This window comes from Rhinopithecus roxellana, chromosome 2 (genome assembly GCF_007565055.1).
Source record: "Rhinopithecus roxellana isolate Shanxi Qingling chromosome 2, ASM756505v1, whole genome shotgun sequence".
In the NCBI taxonomy this organism is placed as follows: Eukaryota; Metazoa; Chordata; class Mammalia; order Primates; family Cercopithecidae; genus Rhinopithecus; species Rhinopithecus roxellana.
Genome location: NC_044550.1, coordinates 130,386,930 through 130,404,922, shown reverse-complemented (window position 1 = coordinate 130,404,922; position 17,993 = coordinate 130,386,930). Strand labels below are relative to the sequence as shown.

Genomic DNA, 17,993 nt, shown 5'->3' with positions numbered 1-17,993 from the left:
ACGGCCACACAGGGTCCCTGCCCAGGTGCCATGGCCGCTCAGGAGCACAGAGGCTTCTCACCAACTGCATCAGGAAAACACCAGGACCACCTGGAGAAGATACAACTTTTTTCTTTAAATAAATCTATAAAGTAAAGCACTGTTAGAAGGGGAAAAGAAAGCCCCGCTTTATGTAATATTTGGTTGCCCAGGTTTTAGGAGCATCGAATCTAACTTCAACTGAACTCCTAATGAACGAGTCATGCATAGATGAGTCTGCTTCAGCCTCTGTCTCCTCCATTCCAGGGGCTTCTGGAAATGGGCCTCTTCTACAGTTTAAAGCAGAGCTGGGTGGACTGTTAGAGGTAGGTTACAGGAGGAGTAAAGACCGATCTTCAGAGGAGGTCTCAGCACCATGACATGGGAGCACCTCTCAGGGCAAACGGTAACTGAGCGGCATTACCGCTGAAACGAAGCACCCTTGCAGCGTCTGTCGCTGGTGCCTGCAGATGGCCTGCGCTGCACTTGGGTCATGCCGCACCCAGCAGGAGTCAGAAGATGACTCACCACTATGGCCGTCTACTCACATGCAACAGTCCATGCAGAGGGCAGCTGGGGGTGTGCATTCGGAGGCTTTGGGATAGAAAGCAGGGGAGTAACACTAAAGGGCAGGGGACAAGGGTCAGCAGAGAACACGCCAGGGAGCCACGAGGGAAAACTGCTTAAGAAAACACTGAAGACTTAAAGAAGAAACTTTAGTGACTTGAAACCACTGGAGTCCACAACACTAAAATATGAGGTTTAGGACTGAAGTGTCTTTTTGTGCATGAAATATTAAGAGTCCCTGAATACAATTTGAATTAAATCAGAAGAGCTCCTATTTGTAGGTTAATACATGTACACTATTTTGTATTTCTGCTATATACGGAGATACACTGGAACTACTGCGGAGTCACATTACATCTTAAGCAGTTTCAAGTAGACAGTATTACCCGGATTTGAGTAATGCATTCAGTGGACTTAGGTTCAGACTACAAGAAAGTGAATAAGGAAGGTTCGCTTTACACCTGGGTCAGAAAGGCTGGATTCCCAAAGCCTCCGAAGCCCCAGCTACCCAACTTGCTCTACGTCATCTAACTATGAACAGTAAGGTAGGCACAGACCAAGCAGTTGGTAATACAGCTTGGCACGCAGACACCGGACGAGAGAGACTGCAGCAAGGGTTTCACGTGATCGTGTGTAATGTTCGTCCACACCTTAGTCTTCGACTTGGGACTGCTTCCATTCTGCCCCTCCTCGGAAGCTTCATCACCCCGGCCAGAGTTCAGCCATCTTGTCTTCTCCCGCTGCTGCTTCTGAAAACTGTGTCTGAGAGGGGAGCAAGTGCCCGAATCACCGTCACTAGCAAAGGAGTAACCTGTGACACTAGCAGGAACCTCCACATCGCTGTATTTTTTAGACTTCTCTCTCAGAGCAGGGTATCGATAAGGGTAGCCAGTTCTGTAGCCCTAGGGTCCAAGGAGAGTGAAAGACAGTCAATATTCCAGATCTCAAAACAGAGTTTCACTTTGGAAAATCATGTGGAAATATCCACAAAAGTTGAACACATGCATACCCTATGACTCAGCAATTCCACTCCTAATTTTATACCCAACAGAAGCAAACATGATCACCAAAAAGCCAGGTATTAAAATGTGAAGAGCAACCCTACTCCTCGTAAACCACAGTTGGAAACAACCCAAAGGTCCATCCATATAGGAGATGGATAGTGTACTGTCTCCATAAGATGGCCTAGAGACACAATGTGCTCCAAACCAACCACGTGGACGACTCTCCTGAAGGCAAAGCTGAGTGAGAGAGACCAATCTGCAAAGAACATAGACCATGTAACTCCATTCATTAAAAGTGCAGAAGATGCAAAACAACCTTGGTTTTGGTTGTCCTGGGAGACAGGACAGCTGTCACCCCTGGGATGGGACAAGTGAACTGAAGGAGGTGCTGGGGGTGTTCTGAGGTGCTGCTACCATTGCTCTTACTGACTGCTGGTTATACAGAGGGTTCGGTTTTTAAAAATCAACAAACTGAACACTTGCAGTAGGTGCACTCTCTTGCTTACATATTTCAGCAGAAAATTAAAGTTGAACACCCAAACAGGGCTTACTTGCTGCCAGCTACTGTGTAGGTTATATTCATCAACCTACTTAATAGACTTTTACCTCTTAAGTTACAGTTTAAATACTGTGATAATCTTTAGGTAAGTAAGGTAAATAAGTATACTCATGACAACTGGTTCTCAGCAAAATTACTTTACATCTGAATACAACAACATCCAAATTCACCTCCAGCTCTGCCTCATGACCATGTGTTCTGTGGTAAAAGATGGCCCCACTTACTTCACGCCTCTACTGGACCAACTCGTCTGCAGAGTCCTCCCACAGACAGCATCTATAAGGGCAAGGACGGTATCCTCTGCCTGTCTCCTGGCCAGTGCTTAGCACTTGTTAAATGTGACAGACAGACTTCATAGTGGCCCCAGGCCCCTAGCTCCTGTAATCCCCTCCCACCTTGAGCATGGGTGAGATGTCTGACTTGCTTCTAAGTAGTGGAATTCACAAAAGGTGATGATGGGCTGTATCATAGAAGAGTGTAGCGCTGTCTTATAAGAGTCTCTCTCTCCACTGCTGGATCTGAAGAAGCAAAGCTGCCAAGAATGCTTCAGCCCTAAGAAAAGGAATTCTGTCCCCAGGCTAGAAGAGCCTGGATGAGGATCCTCTGAGTCAAGTCTCATAATGAGAACCAGCCCTAGCCAACACCCCGAATGCAGCCTTTATGAGACCCTAGGTTGAGTTCGCTGTGCCTGGACTTCTGCCCCAAAGAAGCTGGGAAATAAATGGCTGCTGCTTGAAGTCGCCAGGTCTGTAGTGATTTGTTGCACAGCACAGACAGGTAATATAGGGGATGCTGAAGAGCTGTCTGCTAAACAACCTAACAGATTCGCACCTGAACCAGGTCACTCACAGCACCTTCACAATACATCACAAGAGAATGAGGACTTGGAAGGACTGCATGGGGCCAGATATACAAGAAACTTCAGTGGCCCGTGCCCTGCTGGCTGTGGTACTCTAGAAACATACCTCTCAATTCAGAATTCTCTCTCCCCTCTGCTCTTTTTGGGGGGCCACCTTCATTACTAATCACTCTGTCAATATATTTTTTTAATTTTTTTTTATTTAATTTTTTTTTCAAGACAGAGTCTTACTCTGCTGCCCAGGCTGGAGTGCAGTGGCGCCATCTTGGCTCACTGCAACCTCCACCTCCCGGGTTCAAGCGATTCTCCTGCCTCAGCCTCCCAAGTCGCTGGGATTACAGGCACGTGCCACCACACCCAGCTAATTTTTTGCATTTTTAGTAGAGATGGAGTTTCACTGTGTTAGCTAGGACGGTCTCGATCTCCTGACCTGATGATCTGCCTGCCTCGGCCTCCCAAAGTGCTGAGATTACAGACATGAGCCACCATGCCCGGTCCCCCATAATTTTATTTACTTATTTAATTTTTTTTTTTTGAGATGGAGTCTTCTTTGAGATGGAGTCTCGCTCTGTCACCCAGGCTGGAGTGCTGTGGCTCGACCTTGGCTCACTGCAACCTCTGCCTCCCGGGTTCAAGCGATTCTTCTACCTCAGCCTCCTGAGTAGCTGGGATTACAGGCACCCTCCACCACACCTGGCTAATTTTTGTAAAGAAGGGATTTCACCATGTTGGCCAGGCTGGTCTTGAACTCCTGGCCTCAGGTGATCCGCCTGCCTTGGCCTCCCAAAGTGCTGGGATGACAGGCATGAGCCACCATGCCTGGCCTACATTTTTTTAAAAAGGTAGTAACAATCACTAATGGAGTTGTTTTGGGTTTTATTTTCATAATTATCCTCAGAAAGATAAGGTAAATGTCTGTAGTGGCAATTTTCCCATTTCTGAGCATGCTTTGTTGAGGAATAATAAAAGATAATGACTCTGCCATAAAGACTATCTGCAGAAAAACACATTTCTTATTAATTCAAGTTTCCTCCTGCTTAAAGAGCCAGGACTCAGTAATCTCCATAACTTCAGAATAAACCACCCAGGACTCATCAACATCATTTTTTCCTGACACCATATGGATTTTTCTTTATTCTTCCCCTTTAAATGCTGTTAAACCAAAATCAGAAGTAATACTCAGACCTCAGAACTACTACCTGGCTTGTAGTTAAAAATACGGATTTGGGTCAGGCATGGTAGTTTACACCCGTAATCCCAGCACTTTGGGAGGCTGAGGTGGGAGGACTGCTTGAGCCCAGGAGTTCAACACCAGCCTAGGCAACATGATGAGATCCTGTCTCTACCAAAAAAAGAAAGAAAGAAAGAAATATATATGGATTTGTTCCTTCTTTGAGAAACTGAAATTGTATCTTGACTTTTTTTTGTGGGGGGAACAATTTAGCATTTTTTTCTAACTGTAGAAGTTCCAACGAAATATATCCCCCTTTTTGAAATTTTTTTATTTTTTGTGGAGAGGAGTCTCGCTATGTTGCCCAGGCTGGTCTTAAGCTCCTGGTCTCCCACCTCAGCCTCCTGAAGTGCTGGGATCACAGGCGTGAGCCACTGTGCTCAGTTGCAATATACATTATAGTGTGGAAATTGGCAACTATTCTATACTTAGTTATTAGCAAACAACATATATGCCAATCCCAATGCTAAATTAAAACATGGACTATGATTAGTGATTCCTGTCTAGTTTATTTCTCATAAATTATATGGCCTTCTAATATTAAAACAATCTGTACACATTAAGGACAGTGAATAAACATTCATCATGCTTTTTGTAATGAATGTTTTACTTATTAATCATTCATCCTTCTCTTCCTTCCCTACCAAATCAGAGTTTCTGCCTGATTTTGACCTTCCCCTCAAGGACGTGCTTTCAGCGCAGTCTCTGGTGGCTGCTGTGCATTCTGACCCCCTCTCCCCTCTTCCTTACACTGACTTTAAGTAGAAGAGCAGCGAAATGTTGCCGTATTTACCAGGAGGCAGGGGCTGTGTAACTGGTCCAACCCCAGCCCTCCTCACCTTGTGCAGCCATGCTGAATGACCTGGCTCCTGACACACACCTGGGCCATGGCTGTCCCACTCTCAAGTTTTTTTCTCCAGCTATGAGTTCCTGCAGCTTCACTACCCTGGCTGGCCACCCAACTCTAAGTGCTTCTTCAGCCTTCTTCGTGAGTTCTTGCTCCTCTTCCTACTTCCTTGACCAATCAGCACCCACCTCTGCCTGCAAGCTCTCATCATGCCTATGACTGCACAGATCACAGGGGCAGGGCTCATTTGGGATTCATTTGTCCATCTCTCTTATTAGGTCATAAACTCCTGAGGGCAAGAACTGTGTCCCGTTCATGACTCAATAGTAGACAGTCAATTAATGCAATCAATCTTACTGATTATATGAACTTTGAAAAGTTACACTAGACTCTGCCTTCTCTGTTCCTCTGTCACTGATTGAGTCTACTCCACTGATTGACTATCGCACCCAGGCAGAAAACCCTCAGTTTTTCCTTTCTAGCAGATAATATTCATCACAAGTGCAAAGAATTTCAGTAACATTTAACATAGCCTGAATCAGACCAATGAATTCTCTTTATTCCACACCTTTAGGAAAGTTCAACTTCCTGCCTCCTGAAGCCACCCATCTCATCTGTGATCTGTGATCCTGTCCAGTACTGGCTGGCAGCATACAAGGACACTGGCCCCTCTGAGGCCTTCTTTCCCCACACTGGCATGTCCTCACATCTACACCTCTTGAGGTCACGTGGTGTTAGGATGGACCACTGTGACCCCCATCTAAAAGGTCTGATGTGGAGCATGGAAGGGATCTGCTCCAGAGCCCTGTGTCTGATGATGTGGCTGCAGGACTGAGACCCCAAGGGCAGTGTTCTAATACAGCTCTAGGAACTGAGTAATGATCCTGATAAAAGTCAAGATGAACCTGAAAGGTGCACCATTCGGTGCATGTTCCCATCTCCCCACTCCCGTTGTCTGCAGCTGTGCTGTGGCCTCTTCATGCTATCATCCTTTTTTTTTCCCCCAGGCTTTCAAACTCAGGCTAAGATCCTACCTATTCTTTGAGATCATTTCCAAGGGCTACCTTCCACATAAAATTTTCTCTCCAGTCCTTGCAAAAGAATAAAATTCTTCACGGCAACCCTGTAACACAGAACACATCCTGTGTGTCCTCCTATCACAGTGTGGGCTCACTTTCCTTGTGTGCTGGAGGCCCCATAGGCCTGCCCTCTGGACCATGCCGGGTTCTGTCCCTGCAATAAGCAGCTCAGGGGCTCCCACACCGTGGACAGGGAGTGGATACCCGTGTAACACAGTCATCAGGCCCCAAACAGCCAGGACTTGCTGTTAAGACAAAAGCCTAGGTACCTGACTGACCTATTAAGCGCCACCTCTCTCGCTTGCTTGTGGGACGGCGGGGACTGAGCTGATGCAGCTGGTCATCCAGCAGCCTACGCATTCTCTGTGCTCTTGTCCCCACTGAGTCCAAACACAAAGGTTATCTTTAAAAAATAAAACAGGCCGGGTGCGGTGGCTCACGCCTGTAATCCCAGCACTTTGGGAGGCCGAGACGGGCGGATCACGAGGTCAGGAGATCGAGACCATCCTGGCTAACACAGTGAAACCCCATCTCTACTAAAAAATACAAAAAAACTAGCCAGGCGAGGTGGCGGGCGCCTGTAGTCCCAGCTACTCGGGAGGCTGAGGCAGGAGAATGGCGTAAAAACCCAGGAGGCGGAGCCTGCAGTGAGCTGAGATCTCGACCACTGCACTCCAGCCTGGGAGACAGAGCGAGACTCCATCTCAAATAATAATAATAATAATAAAACAATAGGCCGGGCGCGGTGGCTCACGCCTGTAATCCCAGCACTTTGGGAGGCCAAGGCGGGTGGATCACGAGGTCAGCAGATCGAGACCATCCTGGCTAACACGGTGAAACCCCGTGTCTACTAAAAATACAAAAAATTAGCCAGGCGTGGTGGCGGGCGGCTGTAGTCCCAGCTACTCAGCAGGCTGAGGCAGGAGAATGGCGTGAACCTGGGAGGCGGAGCTTGCAGTGAGCCGAGATCACGCCATTGCACTCCAGCCTGGGCGACAGAGCGAGACTCCTTCTCAAAAAAAAACAAAAAAAAAAACAAAAAAACAATACCAGGAACACTTCACCTCTATATTTTATTGTAATTTACTGCTTCTTCATGACTTTGAGGGTAAAAATATTCAGATACTGCATAAAGACAGCAATCTCACTTGCTATAAGAACACCAACACTGGTGCTTTTAGACATAAGGTTTATCATCAAGTAGTGGCACCACTCTTACCAGATTATCAAGCATCCGCATGAGGGCTTCAAATTCCTGCTCACCAATCTGCCACTTGGGAAGCGATCCAGTGCCTTCTCCTACAGGAGACCCTGGGGAACGGGACTTGGCTTTGTACTTCTCAGGATTCAGCAGGACTAAGTTGTCTGGTCCTCCTGCACTGGCCAGAGTTCGAACCTTTTCCAAAACACACACAGCATGGCTTGAGTTCCTTACTGAGATCAAAAGGGTCAGATGACTTGAATAAAAATGCAGGTTTCAAAAGAAACCAAATCTCTAGAGTGTAAGAATAGAAAATGTAGAATGCATAGTGATAGACTGATCACAAGCTTACTTTCAGATGTATTTCTTTAGGATGACAAAAATACTGGGCACCAAAGTTGGCAGAGAAATGAGAAAACACAGCACCTTTCAGGATCCTACAAAGGACTTGGGACCTCACTACGCCACAGACATAAGTCAAGAAGCAAAGGGGAGAACATTAACTAAGGGCTGACAGAGCAGAGGGGAACTCACAGCTGTAAGCTGCAGGCAACTCTCTGAGTCTCTACTTCTTTATGCCTGCTTTTTCAAAGGTACTGTGGGGGCTCACACGACATCACGTATGAGATGACACACGCTAAGCACCTGATGCCAGGCCTGGTACACACCAGTACTCCATAAACGGTAGTGACGGACATATTTGAAAATTTAAAAATTAGAAATGTAAAGTCCAGTAATCCTTTGCCAACTTCAATCAGTGAAACAGCATTTGTCCTGATCAAGTCCCAAATGCATGAGCTTATCTTCGACAAAGAGATTGCTCAAAGACTCCCCTCCTACTCAGTAAGTATCAAAAAATCTATGTGAACCCCAGACACATCTAAATAAACTGCAGAGTGATTGGAATGGCTGTCCCCTACCTGGATCTCACAGGCAACCACAAGGTTATGGATGTAATAGAAGGCCTCCTCAACGGTCTCTCCAACTGACACGAGCCCATGGTTCCGGAGAATAAGAACCTGAGGGGAAGCAGGAATGCTCTATGGAGCTGGGCAAGAAGACTGGTCCTTTGCTTTATTCTTCTTTCTGCCGTACTTTAAATACCAGATTAGACGCCTACTGACCTTGCTTTTAGGCCCCAGATTTTTCTGAATCAAAACTTTTTCCTCTTCATCAACCAGAATGCCATGGTAGTCATGATAAGCCACTTCTCCAAGGGAAAGCGCCTCCGGGGAGATTGGCAAGAGGCCACATTTCATCGCAGAGACCTAGAGACCAAATGGTCGCCATGAAGAAGGAAAGCCGGGGTTACACAATGACCAATGATATGGTAAATGCTTTCCTCGCAGAAATAAAATAGGAAGGGAAGTGTTTTTGTTCTCTTATTGAAAACAAATCAATCTATGAACTTAAGACAAACTTGACTTCCAGTGCTAACAATTCACACTTAAAAACAAAATTATCCTTAAATTAGGAGAGCTTCAAAAGAAAATCCACATCTTTCTAGACTTTTTCCCACTGATTATAAGTGCTATGTAAACCTGGATTTAATTACACAATGAGCACTGCATCTAGTGCAAGGAGCAGACCACAGACTCCTCTGAGGACTCAGCACATTTCAAAAGAAGGCTTCCCGTCAGGTATGGTGGCTCACACCTGTAATTCCAACATTCAAGAGGCTAAGGCAGGTGGATCATCTGAGCCCGGAAGTTCGAGGTCAGCCTGGGCAACAAAGAGACCCCTGTCTCTACAAATAATATTTTTTAAATTAGCCAGATGTGATGGCATGCATCTGTAGTCAAGAGGCTACTCAAGAGGCTGAAGCAGAAGGAATCCTGAATGCAGGAATTCAAAGCCAGCCTGGGCTACATATGAGACCCTCATCTCTTAAAAAAAAAACAAAAAGGAGGAGGTTTTCCAAGTGCTCTAAAGTTTTGTGTACTTTTTATCTTAGGTTGTAGATAACATTGAAACACCTAAAAATTAGATGAAAGCAAATTTATACGTTTGTATATATATAATTATATATATACAATTTATATATAATTTCTTATATAATTTCTCTACATGTAATTAAGTAAAACTGACTCTCAAAGAGAAAAATCTAAGTGTTCATAGAGTCCTTAAGTTTCCTAAAATTCCCCAGAGTGGCCTCAGAATATGCTATTTTTGAAGGTCTTCTAAAGACAAGACCTATAGACAGCAACATTATGACCCTAAAGTAACAGGCTCCAAAGATTCAAAAACTATCTTTAGGTACAACAATTCCATACAGAAAAGTTCATCTAAAAAGACCATACCACATTTAACTCCTTCCACAGTATCAGCTCTCATACAAGAAATTTCTTTACCAAGCAAAATTATTTTGGTAATTTTAAAAACAGGCTGGGCGCAGTGGTTCGTGCCCATAAATCCAGTAATTTGGGAGCCAAGGCGGGCAGATCACTTGAAGCCAGGAGTTAAAGACCAGCCTGGTCAACATGGTGAAACCCCATCTCTACCAAAAAATACAAACATTAGCCAGGTGAAGTGGCATGTGCCTGTAGTCCCAGCTACTCAGGAGACTGAGGTGGGAGAATCTTTTAGAACCCAGGAGGTGGAAGTTGCAGTGAGCCAAGATCGTGCCACTGTACTCCAGCCTGGGAGACAGAGTGAGATCCTGTCTCAAAAAAACAAACAAAAACACATTACATGATAGCTGTTCATAACCATACTGTCAAAAGTACCTTTAATACTTCTTAAAAATCCATAAACATTTTAGTGGCTGGAGTGACATGCATTCTTCCAGGAAAAAAAAATCACATCATTCACACAATGATGTATCTATTAAACCACGATGTTGACATAAGAACCTTACGTTCAGCGTGAAACAAACCAGAGGTAATATTCATCCAAATAATCCAACACACATGACATTAAAACACCAAGATCAGGTTGGGCGTGGTGGTTCACGCCTGTAATCCCAGCACTTTGGGAGGCCAAGGTGGGCAGATCACTTGAGGTCTGGAGTTCGAGACCAGCCTGGTCAACATGATGAAACCCCATCTTGACTAAAACTACAAAAATCAGCCGGGCGTGGTGGTGTGCACCTGTAGTCCCAGCTACTTGGGAGGCTGAGGCAAGAGAATTGCTTGAACCCAAGGGGCAGAGGTTGCAGTGAGCTGAGAGTGCATCACTGCACTTCAGCCTGCGTGACAGAGCAAGACTCCATCTCCAAAAAAAAAAAAACCCAAGATCAATTAAAATACAGCATTACTGAATCAATAAGGTCATCTGTTGTTCAATAAACCCCAAAAGTCCTTACACAGAATTGGCGATAAAAAGCATATTTCTCAAGTACTGTGCTTTCACATGACTTTGAGCAGATAGCCTGCATGTGCACTTTCATACGGAGGGGTCTGGGGCTTTGTCAGGGTGGCCTGTTCATACCAGAAGGGGCAAGAGGAGGGTTCCTGAGCAGCTTGGAAGCCAAGCCTCGTAACAGCCTGCACTGCCTGTGTCTCTTCCCCCAGCCGCTCCTTTTCTTCTCCCCATCACAATCCAGCCTGGGTCCCCCTGGATGGCTGCGAGGAGCTGGACAGGTTGGTTTCTAGGCTTCAACCTCTCCCTTCCCCCAGCTCATCCTCACAGACTGTCCTCATGTTCAAGTCTCCCGCACCCCAAAAACCCTTCCCTGAGCCCACAGCACCCTGAACCCGCCACCCCAGCTTGCCCTCTCCTTCTTTTCCCATTTTTGTTCTCAAACAAGGTGCCTGCTTACTGCTGTCATTTTGCACTTCCCCACAGTCTTTGACACCCTGAAATCTTAGCTCTCCCTCAAGTCTCTTTAACTTTGTTTTGTTTACTATTATTTTACTTTTTTGAGACAAGGTCTTACTGTCACTCAGGCTAGAGTTCAGTGGCACAATCATAGCTCACTGAAACCTCAACCTCCTTGGTTCAAAAATCTTCCCACCTCAGCCTCCCAAGTAGCTGGGAGTACAGGCATGCATTACACCTAGTTAATTTTTAAATATTTTTTGTACAGACGGGGTCTCACTATGCTGCCCAGGCTGGTCTCCAACTCCTGGGGTCAGCAATCCTCCCACCTCAGCATCCCAAAGCCGTGTGACTACAGGCATGAGCCACCATGCCCAGCCATAATTTTCTAATTGTTAAATCTAATAGGCATTTTCAGACTTATTACATGTTTGTCAAATTAAATGGGATATATGGATCCCTTACAAGGAAAAAAAAATTATTTTAAGAAAGTCACACTTAGTGGTAAACCATTTCTTTTATATTCAACAAAAGTAGTTTTACTGACTATAAACAAGGAAGGGCAGGTCAGAGGAAATGTGCAGTGCCTTTCACTAAGCAGCTTTAAAACTGGAGGTGCTACCAGGGCAGCCACTCACCGCGGCCCCTGCTGGGGTGTGAATGTGCACAACGCACTTCACGTCCGGGCGTGCAGCATAAATTGCAGAGTGTAAGGTGAAGCCGGCTTGATTTACTCCCAGATTAGTGCTTCCACGATCCACTACATCTCCTTGTAGATTGATCTTAACCTGAAAATTAAAAACAAAACATTTAAATACCAAGAGGACTTCATTTTTCTTTCCTTTTTTTTGATATGGTCTGGCTCTGTCACCCAGGCTGGAGTGCAGTGGTGCAACCTCGGCTTACTGCATCCTCCACCTCCCAGGTTCCAACAATTCGCCCACCTCAGCCTCCCAGGTAGCTGGGACTACAGGTGCGCACCACCATGCCCGGCTAATTTTTGTATTTTTTTGTAGAGTTGGGGTATCGTCATGTTGGCCAGACTGGTCTCGAACTTCTGGACTCAAGCAATCCACCCGCACTGACCTCCCAAAGTACTGGAATTACAGGTGTGAGCCAATGTACCCCACCACAAGAGGACTTCAAATTACCCTAACTAGAAACTACTGAAACCCAAGGCTACAATATTTGTAACTTCTCTCAAAGTTTTTTCTGTAACTGAACACATCACATAAAACACAGGCTCTTTCTTGTTTCTTGGGTTTTATATATTTAGCTGATCTGAAGATGTCAAATGACCTAATATGACCTGCACATACAAGCTGCCAAAGAGAAGGACATTCTTACCAAACTGGATGCAGTCACTTCACTGTAAAGAAGCCCAAAAGGTACAATGAGGAAGTGTTCCTGCTCAGAGTTCACTCTGGTCTGTGGGGAAAATGACTGAATTAGCGCAAAGATCCAAGTGAAATTATTTGCAACTCTTTCAGGCTACAAACTCACAGGTTTGTTTAGAGTGAGCGATGCAGGGAAGTGTTCATGCACAATGCCTGTCACGAAGCTAAGGGGTACTGGAAGCTTTCCATTATTCTATCGTACCAATTTATCACATATATAAAGTGCTTCTTGCTCACGTTCATGGGAACTGACTTTATACAGGAAAAAAACAGTTCCACACTAGCCTTCTGACAGGTCAATACATTACTGCTGGGTTACTCTATTGCACTTTCTGGTGGCTACCAGTGTCAAAGACAAAAAGGTCTCACCCTTAGGGATATAACAATGAAAACCAAAACTTACATTTTTTTTTTTTTTTTTTTGGAGACAGGGTCTCACTCTGCTGCCCAGGCTGGAGTGCAGTGGCGTGATCATGGCTCACTGCAACTTCTGCCTCCCAGGATCAAGTGATCCTCCCACCTCAGCCTCCCGAGTAGCTGGGACTACAAGTGCACAACACCACGACCGGTAATTTTTGTATTTTGTATAGAGACAGGGTTTCGCCACGCTGGCCAGGCTGGTCTCAAAAACTCCTGGGCTCAATTGATCCGCCTGCCTTGGCCTCTCAAAGTGCTGGGATTATAGGCATGAGCCCCTGTGCCTGGCCAAAACTTACTTTTGAAAAGTCAAACAGAACGTCCTTTTTTTTTCTCCTTGCTGCAGTAGACATTGACAAAATGAATTTTTAAAAATACTTAACACCTAGGCTGGGCACTGTGGCTCAAGCCTGTAATCCCAGCACTTTGGGAGGCGAAGACAGGTGGATCACTTGAGGCCAGGAGTTTGGGACCAGCCTGGTCAACATGGCAAAACCCCATGTCTACTAAAAAAAATAAAATATACAACTTAGCCGCGTGTGGTGGCAGGTGCCTGCAGTCCTAGCCACTCAGGTGGCTGAGGCACGAGAATCACTTGGAACTCAAGAGGCAGAGGTTGCAGTGAGTCATGATCATGCCACTGCACTCTAGCCTGGGTGACAGATAAGACCCTATGTCAATAAAATAAAATAAAATAATAATTAAAACCAACCTGTAGGATGTTGAACAATCATTTTTTATTTTTTTTTTGAGATGGGGTCTCACTCTATTGCCCAGGCTGTAATGCAGTGGCACGATCATGCTCACTGCAGCCTCAACCTCCTGGCTCAAGCGATTCACACATCTCAGCCTCCTGAGTAGCTGGGACTACAGACACAAGTCATTAAGCTTGGCTATTTTTTAAATTTTTATTTTGGTAGAGATGGGGTCTCACTAAGTTGCCCAGGCTGGTCTCGAACTCCTGAGCTCAAGCAATCCTCCTGCCTCAGCCTCTCAAAATGCTAGGATTAGAGGTATGAGCCACTGTGCCCAGCATAATCCATTTCTTAAGTCTCTACAACACCACACCCTCATTGCCTTTGTTGGTTTGCCTCTTCATACAGTATGTTTTTCTCTCCACAGTAATTCAGATTTGGTTTACACTGTGCATCGAGCATATGCTAGGCACTAGGAATACAGCAGTAAAAAAGAAGAGACCTGCCCTCAAAAATCTTCAATCTAGTTTTTATAATGATTTTGGTATAGGCTCAAAAGGCTTCCTAAAGATTAAGTTCAAACACATTTACTACTGGGTTAAGGAACCCAGATCCTAACTAGGGTCAGATAGGTGGGGCTGAGTGTTTGTTGAAAAGGACTTAAGGTGTTTAGTCCAGCTTCCTAACCCACATAGTGCTCTCTTCTGTAGTGGCCCAAATCGAAGCACACCCAGGGTCTGCTTGTTCTAGTTTCGGTGATAGGGATGCTCACTCCAGCCTCCCTCATTTCGTCATTCAGGAAAGAAATGGCCACCTACTCAATGAGAGCCCACTACGTCATGGGTGCTGAAGCACTATGACAAACAGCTACTGGAGAGACTTAAGGATTAAAACGTTCTTTCCAGCACTGAGAAGAAATCTGTTTTCCTGTGTTTGTCACCACTGCCTCTAGTATATAACACAGAACAAAGTCTAACCCCCTTCTACAATCTAATTTTCAGGCATCTGAATCTATCCTGTCTCCCTTTATAAGATCCTTAGGCTAAACTCACCTGATTGCCTTAGTAGAGCATAACAGGGTTAAGAGCACAAAATCCAAAGTCAGATAAGATTTAGGTTCAAACCCTAGCTCTGCCAAGAACTGGCTATGGTGTTTCGGGCACCCTGTTTTCCTCATGACTAAGTGGGGATGAAAAGAGCCTGTGTCAACAATAAAGCTTCCAATAAATGGCATCTCCCCATTATTACCATCATTAGTGGTAGTGGGAGCAGCAACAGTAAATCATTGCTGGGGTCATTTACATGGATGGTGAACTACAACACCCAGTCTCTATAAATCTCTATGACCCACTTCTTTGCAAAGCTGAGTCAGCCTTGCTTTCTATTTCCTAAAGTCAGCTCCTTTATCCTTTTTTTTTTTTTTTTTTTTTTTTTTTCCTGTTTTTGAGACAAAGCTCATTCTCTCGCCTGGAGTGCAAGGGCATGTTATCAGCTCACTGTAACCTTTGCCTCCCGGGTTCAAGTGATTCTCCTGCCTCAGCCTCTGAGTAGCTGGGATTACAGGCACACCATGCCCAGCTAATTTCTGTATTTTTAGTAGAGACAGGGTTTCACCACGTCAGCCAGGCTGGTCTCAAACTCATGGCCTCAAGTGATGTGTCCACTTTTTCTGGCCTCCAAAAATGCTAGGATTACAGGCGTGAGCCACTGTGCCCAGCCTCCTTTATCTTAAAAAGCATGCGGACTTTTTTCTTTTTTTTTTTTTTTTTGAGGCGGAGTCTCGCTCTGCAGCCCGGACTGGAGTGCAGTGGCCGGATCTCAGCTCACTGCAAGCTCCGCCTCCCGGGTTTACGCCATTCTCCTGCCTCAGCCTCCCGAGTAGCTGGAACTACAGGCGCCCGCCACCTCGCCCAGCTAGTTTTTGTATTTTTAGTAGAGACAGGGTTTCACCGTGTTAGCCAGGATGGTCTCGATCTCCTGACGTCGTGATCCGCCCGTCTTGGCCTCCCAAAGTGCTGGGATTACAGGCTTGAGCCACCGTGCCCGGCCATGCTGACCTTTTAAACTATTTAACACAAAAGTAAGCAGCTGTCTTAATTCCTAAGTTCAGTCAAAAAAAACATAAAACAAGGGATCTGTGTATATACTGGTTGGAATGAAGAAAAATACGGATGAAAATAAGAAAAGATTAAGTTTCAGATTTTTTTTTTTTTTTTTTTTTGCTTATTTTAAAAGCCTTTATTTTGAAAACACACATACAAGGGTATTTAGAAGATACAAGGGTATTTAGAAGATATAAGACAATGTAAGTGTAAGGCAAACATCCATGTATCTATCAATTAGCTTAAGAAATACAGTAATTCTAGTGGCCAGGCGTGGTGGCTCACGCCTGTAATCCCAGTACTTTGGGAGACCGAGAAGGGTGGATCACGTGGTCAGGAGATGGAGACCATCCTGGCTAAAACGGTGAAGCCCTGTCTCTACTACAAATACAAAAAAAATTAGCCGGGAGTGGTGGCGGGCACGTATACTCCCAGCTAATCGGGAGGTAGAGGCAGGAGAATGGTGTGAACCTGGCAGACAGAGCTTGCAGACAGCCGAGATCGCACCACTGCACTCCAGCCTGGGTGACAGAGCAAGACTCCGTCTCAAAAAAAAAAAAAAGAAAAAGAAAGAAATACAATAATTCTAGTTATCTCTGAAGCTGTTTCTCTTCCCTCATAACCCAAAAGTAACCACTATTCAGAATTATGTATTAAGCATTCCCTTTTTTTCTTTACAGTTTTCCCAGTCATCCCTAAGCAATTTATTGTTTAATTTTTACCTGCTTATTAACTTTACATAATTGAAATCATACTGTGTTTTTCACTGACTTTTTCTCAACATTATTTTTGTGATTCCTCCAGATTATGACCAACATGACTATAATTTATTTTCACTGCTGTATAGTATCCACTCAATGAATACACTAAAATTTATGAATCTATTCTTCCATAAGTGGATGTGGTTTCAGTCATTGCTATTAAAAACTATGCTGCCATAAACATTCTTGTACCTGTCTCCTACTGTACGTATTCAAGTTTCTCTAGCATAATAAACTAGGAGGTAACACCAAGTTATTTTCCAAAGAGCCTAATTGAAGATACAGTCATCCAGTAGTAAGTACATGATAGTTCTGTGCATCTACAACCATCTTTTTTTTTTTTTTTTTTTTTGAGACGGAGTCTGGCTCTGTCGCCCAGGCTGGAGTGCTGTGGCCAGATCTCGGCTCACTGCAAGCTCCACCTCCCTGGGTTTACGCCATTCTCCTGCCTCAGCCTCCCAAGTAGCTGGGACTACAGGCACCCGCCATCTCGCCCGGGTAGTTTATTGTATTTTTTAGTAGAGACGGGGTTTCACCGTGTTAGCCAGGATGGTCTCGATCTCCTGACCTCGTGATCCGCCCGTCTCGGCCTCCCAAAGTGCTGGGATTACAGGCTTGAGCCACCGCGCCCGGCTACAACCCTACAACCATCTTTTTTTTTTTTTTTTTTTTTTTTGAGGCAGAGTCTCGCTCTGTCACCCAGGCTGGAGTGCAGTGACGCAATCTCGGCTCAATGCAAGCTCCGCCTCCCAGGTTCACGCCATTCTCCTGCCTCAGCCTCCTGAGTAGCTGGGACTACAGGCGCCCACCACCACGCCCGGCTAATTTTTTGTATTTTTAATAGAGACAGGGTTTCACCGTGGTCTCGATCTCCTGACCTTGTGATTCGCCCGCCTCAGCCTCCCAAAGTGCTGGGATTACAGGCGTGAGCCACCGCGCCCGGCCGATCTTTTTTAAAAATTAAAATCTGATGTCTGGCACCAGGCCCGGTGGCTGACACCTGTAATCCCAGCGCTTTGGGAGGCCGAGGCAGGCAGATCACGAGGTCAGGAGTTCGAGACCAGCCTGCCCAATATGGTGAAACCCTGTCTCTACTAAAAATACAAAAATTAGTGGGGTGTGATGGCACCTGCCTGTAGTGCCAGCTACTCGGGAAGCTGAGGCAGGAGAATCGCCTGAACCTGGGAGGTGGAGACTACAGGGAGCAGAGATCATACCACTGACTCCAGCCTGGGTGACAGAATGAGACTCTGTCTCAAAAAAAAAAAAAGAAAAAAAAACTGGTATCTATGCCATTTGTGATATGAATTTATAATTTCCTGGTTACTAAATGATTTCAGTAACTTTTCATATTTTTATAAGGCATTCTTAGCTCCCCTTCTGTGAAACTCCTTTCTTGCCTTTTGTCCATTTTATACTGGTTTGTCTTTTTCTTACTGACAGTTATCTATTCCAGATATGATTTCTATTTTTTTTTTTGTTTTGTTTTGAGATGGA

The 17,993-nt window shown here is 45.1% G+C and overlaps 1 protein-coding gene across 9 annotated transcripts in view; it reads right to left on the bottom strand.

Moving 5' to 3' along the window:
* Positions 1–17,993, bottom strand: part of ADD1 (adducin 1) — a 92,912-nt gene that overhangs the window by 23,433 nt on the left and 51,486 nt on the right. For 5 of the 9 annotated variants that reach the window (XM_010384383.2, XM_010384387.2, XM_010384388.2 and 2 more), the window contains exons 5-10: positions 12,472–12,552; positions 11,763–11,912; positions 8,490–8,633; positions 8,286–8,384; positions 7,384–7,560; positions 1,143–1,487 (exon numbers count right to left, since the gene is read on the bottom strand). In XM_010384383.2, the coding sequence (XP_010382685.1) occupies positions 1,143–1,487; positions 7,384–7,560; positions 8,286–8,384; positions 8,490–8,633; positions 11,763–11,912; positions 12,472–12,552 (996 nt within the window). The remainder of the gene's footprint in view (positions 1–1,142; positions 1,488–7,383; positions 7,561–8,285; positions 8,385–8,489; positions 8,634–11,762; positions 11,913–12,471; positions 12,553–17,993) is intronic. The other 4 variants (XM_010384389.2, XM_010384390.2, XM_010384386.2 and 1 more) reach the window with 1 other exon arrangement.